The sequence below is a fragment of the Scomber scombrus genome, chromosome 5 (genome assembly GCF_963691925.1).
Source record: "Scomber scombrus chromosome 5, fScoSco1.1, whole genome shotgun sequence".
NCBI lineage: Eukaryota > Metazoa > Chordata > Actinopteri > Scombriformes > Scombridae > Scomber > Scomber scombrus.
The window spans coordinates 27,019,967-27,028,223 of NC_084974.1; the positions used below are offsets into that span (position 1 = coordinate 27,019,967).

General features: G+C 42.0%; 1 protein-coding gene across 1 annotated transcript in view; it reads right to left on the bottom strand.

The window, feature by feature from the left end:
* Nucleotides 1-4,107: 4,107 nt before the first annotated feature.
* LOC133981027 (Golgi integral membrane protein 4-like) overlaps nt 4,108-8,257 on the bottom strand; it is a 5,264-nt gene continuing 1,114 nt past the window's right edge. Inside the window, exons 3-8 of the mRNA XM_062419914.1 lie at nt 8,101-8,177; nt 7,897-7,964; nt 7,445-7,660; nt 7,168-7,236; nt 6,952-7,041; nt 4,108-4,887 (exon numbers count right to left, since the gene is read on the bottom strand). Coding sequence (XP_062275898.1) covers nt 4,732-4,887; nt 6,952-7,041; nt 7,168-7,236; nt 7,445-7,660; nt 7,897-7,964; nt 8,101-8,177 — 676 coding nt within the window. The 3' untranslated portion in view covers nt 4,108-4,731. The remainder of the gene's footprint in view (nt 4,888-6,951; nt 7,042-7,167; nt 7,237-7,444; nt 7,661-7,896; nt 7,965-8,100; nt 8,178-8,257) is intronic.

Genomic DNA, 8,257 nt, shown 5'->3' on the forward strand with positions numbered 1-8,257 from the left:
TTTTTCTGTTATTTGGTCCTCCATTGTATATAACTATTCAGACAGTAGTACCATTACCATGACTTCATAGTTTATGTGGTACCACAAATGGAATCTTTACTCCATAAATGCGTGGTTTTTGGTACTTTTGATGTCCTCCCTCACTCAATATAATAGATGATATTAACAATAACAAAAGAAAGCTAAGCTGTGTTTGTGCTCCTTTGGACAGGTGCCAGATGCTAAACCTACACCGTAACCACCTGGTGTGTCTCCGTCAGTTGCCAAAGCTCCCAGCAGTGGAGCATCTTTGTCTGTCTGAGAACGCCATTAGCTCCCTGGGGGGACTGGGAGCTCTGGGGAACAGCCCACTGCGCTCCTTAAACCTGACCCGTAATCCAGTGACTTTCACTCAGGACTACAGAGCTCGGTACAGTAACAGTAAAGGGAGAAAGTGCATAAAAGGAAGTTGCAATGGCCTAAAAAGCAGAAGAGATTGTGTCAGAGAAATGAAACAAATATCAAACAAATATTACGTTGAATTTGTTTTTTGTTTTTTTCTTTTGTCATCGTATCTTATTCGTTATTATCTGTTTTTGTCTGTGCAGTGTTTTCACCTGTTTGCCAAAGCTAGAGGTCCTGGATGGAATCTCCAGGCTGCCAGAAGACTTATCGGCCACCAGACTACATTTCCAGAAACCACCAGGATGTGCAACATTTTGTGAGATGGTTCTACGGATGTGATGTGTACTGACTCAGATCCCCCAATCTTGTTTGCATCTGTTACCAAAGCTAATGGCAAGGCTTTAGCAAAGTACTTCACACTTTGAAGTGGCACTGAAGATTTTAACACAGCGGATCTTTTAGGAGGGAAGCCAACTGGTATTCAATTATTTACACAAACTGTTGCCGAAAAAACACTTTTTTAAGGCCACACTGAAAATTCAGTCACAGACATTGTTATAATAATGTGTTCTTTGACCACGAAGAATGCCTTTTATATAATACAATTATTCATCCTATTTTTTTTAACAGAGATTTTTTGTATATAAGAATTTGGATAATAAATTGAAAACTCCATACATTATTTTAGTTGTATTCAGTTTTTGACCTCTGCTGTGCAGAAATCAATTGAGTGATAAATGGTGAATGTAAATTGAATAAATTGAAACTTTGGCTGATGGAGAAAAGAGAGAGAAGCCTAATCAGATTGCTACATGACTCATCAATATCAACTCGACATCCCTCAGGACCTTGCTCGGTCAAACACATTCACACTCTTCAGACAGTACACATATTTCTACAGCACAGATTTTTACTCCCAGTCAACCAAAGTAGTTTATTTTATACGTGTACATTTTGTGTTTTTAATTGGTCCTTTAATGTACACCTGTATTATATGAGAAGAGACACAGGACGTCGCTTTCGAAGCTTATCAAACATTTAGTGTCCAGACTCCCCAGGATAATGGCTTCTTGTGTCCTCAGACTGACTGGGTAATGACCCATGGGCTTCATGTGGCAGGTCACACAGACTGCGCGCACACACACACAAACACACACAAACCGTGTCCATAAAAAGTAATCCTTGCTATCTTGCACAGCACTCACACTGCAAGGGTTATAGATTTTAATACCCACTAAAAGTGTGTGCACTCTTGCTGCTGTTAAGTGCTTTGGATGAAAGAATAAAACAAATGGCACACATGCTGTTGTATCTAAAGTAATGTTGCAGGGGTTACACAGAGACATTGTCCCCTCCTGTAAGCTGGAGGTGATTTATTCATACATAGCGGCTGTTGTATTCTCCTTTAATAATGGTTTCATTTTCAGCCTGCACCTGAAACATAAACACACTTTGTTATCTGATATCACAGTACGAATACCCACTGTGTGCACCCTGTTGGCACCTAAACAAGCACCCATGCATACACGTATGTATCAAGTATGGGGCACACACAAACAGTGTGGGCCTCCTCCTCCTCCCTCACAGTAATGCGGGGAAACAAAACTGAAGGAGCTGATATCTCTCTAACAAGCATACAGCAGGGCACAAACTACCAGTTACATGCCTCATTGGGATTCGTTTAAGTGTGGGAAGATTGTTTGTGCAACTGTGTGTTATGTATTTGTGTGTGTGTGTGTGGATCTGTCTGTGTGTGTGTTGAGATAGTATCCAGCTGATGAATGAGAGATCATTACTGCTGCAGAGAGGCAGCGTAAATGAGCTCACTGGATCCCCTTATGTACTGCAAACAGGATCCCGGTTAAATAGTCAAGCTAGTATCTCTGAGTGATGGTTTTATAATGTTATCACTTATCTGTGCAGCTCATTTTCATTATTGCTCCCATATGGGTGTAAAATAGAGTTGATTGTCCCAAAAATCGTGGGTGGAAAAAAAACAGCCCATATTTTTATAGCTTGGAGCTTCAACGTTCCAGTAAATTTTGCACTGTGTTAAATAGGAAGGTTTGAGAATTTGTGGCAGTCTTGTGGGCATGCATCCCAAGATAGACTGCAGCTCTAGGTGAGTGACACATTCAAAAGTATTCATGCTTGGTAATTCACCCACGAAATGATGACTGTGAGAGTGGAAGCATGTGAGGAATGTGGAGGAGTTATCACCACCGCCATTGCTTGTCATTGTTAAAAATTGTGTGCGCCCATCTCCCTGTGGCCTGCTATTAGCACAGTAATGAGACACACTCTCGTGCTCCTCCAGCATCCCACAGTCCCTCTGGGAGATCAACAATCTCACAACAGCAGAGGGATGATGACAGGAAGAGGGAGGGAGGTGAGGAGGATGAAGACAGAAGAAGAGAAATAGGGAAGAGATGGGGAGAATGCATATAGAGATGATGACTACCTGAGAGCAGAAAGAGGATGAGAGGTGGTATGATTTGATTGAGGCGGTGTGCTGGGGACAAATGTTGTTCATTAGATGTAATTGCCTTTCTTAGTCAACCTCCTCTCAGCTTGATTTTCATTTCATCCTGATTTGTCGGTTCATTTCCCATGTGAGCGAGTTCAGCACAATTCTCTCACCTCTCCGCTCAGGACCAGAAAGGGTAGATAAGGAACGGAGTTGGCAGGATTTATACTTACAACCACAGGTGTTTGGTTAGGGTTAACACACGTCCCATCAACTTACTCTGGATCCTTCTAAATAAGAAAATGACGAGAAATGAGCACCTTTCCTTGGCTTAAGAAAACATTTTGCTAGCTTTAATGATGGCTTACACAAATCCACTGTTTGTCCAGAGACTACATCTGCAGATTCAAGGTATTTGAAGTGTTTCTATTACCTCCATGGGTGTTGTTTTGCAGCTCTGCACTCACAGTCAGGTGCCATATTATTGTAGCTCAGCAATGGCAAAGTTTTATTTTTGCATCTTAAGATTTCTCCCACAGGCAAGATAGATAAAGATAGCACACAACCAATTAGCCACCTGCAGGAAAGAGGTACCTAACTCAAGAACTCCCTAAAGTTAGTACTTAATGGGCAGCTCATTTCAGATCACCAATATAATGCTTTGAATCACTATAGAATAAAATGATGCTATTGCTGCTTTCATATTGTTGATCTTTTCAGCCACACTAAAACTCCACTGAGCACTTTTTGTAGCTTCCAAAATCTGAAAGTACAAAATTAAACACACAAAGAAAATGTCCTGAAATCCTTCAACTCTTTATTCCACATGCACCATTCAGGTGACAAACGTGCTTCAATACAATCAAAATCCCACTCAAAATATAACTGGTGGAAAATGTACAAATTGACAGCATTTATTTGACTGTACCACTGTACAGCAGACTGAAATGTTGGCAGAAAATTGCATTAGGTTTGTGAATTGAATTCACACCAGCAGTCGACTTGTAACAGCCTATTTAAGGCTGTGCTGAAGCAATATGCTAGAGTTTCAGCACTAATCTGGGGACGCTCTTATCTCTCCTTTCCTACTGAAATGCATTTCTAAATGTAAAATGACTAAGCGACCTTAAAGAAGTTTCCAAGAATGGAAAGGCACGTGTCAGTGGTGACACCAGAAATGTCTTTTGATTGGCGTTTGCAGAAATATCCTTGTGAGAACGCTCCTGTAGATGCGCTTCAAGAAAGTCGGTAAAAGCCATTATGAGACTAACTATTTCAGTCAGGGTAAAAAAAAATAAAAAAATAAAAAAAATGGAAATGTTGCACCTCTTTTACGATTGTCAGAGTTATTACAATCAACAATAAATAACAGAAAATGACTTGATCGATTGGAATGCAAAATGTAAATTAAAATTTGAGCACCTACAAAGAATACAGCTTGTTGCATAAAACATACATATAAAAGGTCTGGACATGAGGACATTAGAATAACATAATTTATCTCTGCTTTCTTACACATACTCAATGACAGCACATGATACAAAATACATTCCCTGCCTTACTGCTTTTAGGAAGACAGAACCAGACAGGCCATCAGGCAGACGAGCAAGTAGACAGAGAGGCAGTTGAATAAAAAAAATATACAGTATATATCCCATCTCCACCCTACAAATTCTGTCCGTTTCCACAGTGTAAGCTGATCAGTTCCAACCCCAGTGTTTGCTTCCTATCTCCAGGCGTAATATCCCAAATTTCCTAATTGGAATTGTGAGTGGATGGCTGGTTTTATTCCTTTAGGAAACAAGGGAAAAGAGGGACCTGAAAGGCTCTACAGGCAGCCAGAAAAAGGCACTGTAACTGGTCAATGTCCTGCGTCCGTCTTACATCTCCGCCCTCCGATTGGTTCCCTTGTCTCGACCAGCCCTGTCCTCTTCGACCTCCTCTTCATCCTCTTCGTAATTCTCTTCCTCATTATTCTCCGCCTGGTTTCGGTGATCCTCTTCTTTCTGTGGCCCCTCCTGGTCTTTTCCTCCATCCTGGAGAAAGTCACAATCACACAATACTACTTAATGGCCGTTATGTTTCTGGCTTTTTTCTTTTCAATATAGGTGACAATTTCAGACATTTCATGTTAACCCTCCTGTTGTCCTCGAGTCAAGGAAGGAAGGAAAGGAGGAAGAAGGAAGGGCGGGAGGAGGAAGGAAAGGAGGAAGGAAGGGAGGGAGGAAGAAGTAAGGAAAGGACGGAAGGAAGGGAGGAAGAAGGAAGGAAAGGAGGGAGGAAGGAAGGAGGGAAGGAAGGAAGAAGGAAGGAGGGAGGGAGAAAGGAAAGAAGAAAGAACGACAGAGGAAAGAAGGGAGGAAGGAAGGAAGGAAAGAAGGGAGGAAGGACAGACGGTGAGAAGAAAGGGGGAGGAGGGAGGGAGGATAGAAGGGAGGGAGGGAGGGAGGAAGGAAAGGAGGAAGAAGAAAGGGGAAGAAGGAAGGAAAGGAGGGAGGGAGGGAGGGAGGAAGGAAGGAAGGAAGAAAAGAAGGACAGAAGGAAAAAAGGAAGGGAGGAAGGAAAAAAAAGGAAAGAAGGAGGGAGGGAGGAAGGAAGGAAGGAAGGAAGGAAGGAAGGAAGGAAGAAGGAAGGAAGGAAGGAAGGAAGGAAGGAAGGAAGGAAAGGAAGGAAGAAAGGAAGAAAGGGGGATGGAGGAAGGAAAGAAGGAACAGTCAAAACAGACGGGGTCAATTTGACCCGGGAGGACAACACGAAGGTTAATGACCCAGATTCAGAGTAGAAACAGCCAACTATGTACTGTATGATTTACAATAACATAAATGATATCATTACAGAGTGAGTCTACTAATGATCTTAATTCTGATCTAAATTGGAGCAGAGACATTTATGCACATGTTAAATAGGGAAATGTCAATGTTCAGTGAATGAAGAAAATGATTTGTTAAACTCATTTGAGCTTCTAAAATCTTTTGTCATTACCACGAAGCGGAACCCTGCAACAAAATGATTGTATGTATGAATTAATACAAGTTGAAGGTACGGAGCTCCTGGCAAAAACTAGGGATTATAAATAAATGATTGTTGCTCTCTGAGGACAGAGGTTAGGGTCATGTACAGAACAGTACTCGTGAAACCAGCAGGGAATCAAGTGAGTTGCTAAAGTGCACTTCAGCAGGGCTGGATGTCACTTCATATCACTTCTTAAAATTCAAAAAAATGAATGAATGAATAAAAAAAATTTACAAAAACATCAAAACCAACCCAAAAGGAAATAACCCACTTTGATCATTATGTAAAGTAGAGTAATAAATATACTGTGTTCATTTAAACTTTGTGTGAGCTTCTCCATTCAAACAGATTAAAACAAACCAGGTGGTGATCCGACACTCCGAGAGACTCAAAACCTGATCTCCCTCATTTATCAGAATACACACTGACCGGTTCAAGTTACAGGGAAGGAACAGAGGCACGCACACACACACACACACTAACATAACCGACTCCTTATGGCGCCGATACGTCGCTACTGTGAATATTACTTTCCGGATATGATACCAAAAGGTTCTACCATGTACAACAGGTGCACTCTGCAGGGAGTGTGTCAGGGTGTGATATTACTGAGGAGCAACAATGAATTCCCTAGTTATGTTAAGTTATACTCTACTGTGTTCAAACTGCTGCCACCACAGCTGGATTTTGAAACTGTGTGCAGTTACTCCTCCAAAGGATGCTGGAAGGGTTCGATTTATTCTTTGTTACTATTGATTCAAAGAAAACCAAACCTGTTTGTAAAGGCTGATAAAATGTGGTAATGGTTTAAATATGTACTTGACTTTAGCTGGTTAGTCTGTCTTGGTGACATTTCTAAAAAGTTATTGTTCCAGTGACACTACAGTATGTGTTGCTAGCTCAGTTTTGTGTAGTTTTTATTTGGCTTAAAATATAAAAGTCCTACACATCGTGGTCAGAGGGATACGGCTGAAAGCTTCAGGAAGAGCTAAGTTAATAAACCTGGAGTTGGAATTTTTGGAGTGTTCCCAAAGTCAAGAATTCACCTCCATGCTCAACCTGTGACTCTGGTTTCCCTTAGAACCCACCTGTTCTATGTTATCCTCGTTATATGGATCCTCTCCTTCCTCCTCCACATCCTCCTCTCTCTTCTGCCCACCAGCTATGTCCTCCTGAGCCTTCAGAACAACAACAACAACAGAGAAGAATTACATAACAGACTGAAATAAAGTTATTTGTCTTTATGGTATTACGAATTAGGACAGAAAATAAGTCCAAATGTACAGTTCCAATGTGTCACACACCTCATCCTCTATTCCCTCCTGGTACTGGTCATCCAGAGTGTCTTCCTGTTGATCTGGGTTTCCAGCCATCTAAACACATACAAACATCAAGTTAAAACCTGCAGATTATTTGTTTATTCTTTCTCTCCCCTGTTCACATCTTTCCATCATCTATCACTTTCCTCCATTTCTTCCTCCCACTATAATCTCTGCATTTGGTTTTGTTGCTACTACTTTGTTTCGCCTATCTTTCTCTTCTTTTCCTCGCTCTCTCATTCTTCCCCGGCCTCACGCTCACCACCAGTTCCTCCTCCACGGCGGGTTGTTCGGGGCCCGGGTGCCTGTCTACGTGTTGGGCCGGTGCTGCCGGCTCCTCCTTTTCCTCTACCCCATCCTCTTCCTCCTCCCCCCCGGCGACCCCGTGTTGATGCTGATCCTCCTCGGCCTCCTCGAACTCATCCTCGCCCTGGTTGTTGGGGTCATCCTCGGGGTCCAGGTCACCCTCAGCGGCACCCTGTGGGGGAAGAGAAAACGGTTTGTAACGTAGATGGAAGAGATAATGTTCTGTCTACTGGACTCTAATGATGTATTAGTTGACGTGTTGATATTCAGAAGAATTAATAAGTGGATGGAAAGAATGACTATCCGCTGAATGGATGTATGACACATGATACACTGGCGTGAATGAGCTGAAAGGACGCATGAGGTAACAGATGGAGTGATCAGGAAAATGGATGGAGAGATGGGAACCTGCTGATGTGGTGGCACTCTGTGATCCACTTCTTGTTTGTCCTCCTCCTCTTGTAACATGTGAGGATCTAACATAACACACACACACACACACACACACACACACACACGACACACACACTATGAAGCAGCTGCTACTGTAAAATCTTCTAAAATCATAAGAGAAACATTCCTTCAGAGAATATCAGGGTGCTTCTGTCTCACCTTCTTCATCATCAGTTTGAGGCTCCTCATCTCCTTGGACGATATCATTGTCGGTGTTTTCATACTCTGTCCTCTTCCTAACAACCGCAATGATAGTACACCCCAGTTAGAAGGGTACAAAATACAAAAAATATGTTAATAATATTGTAGTTTGTCC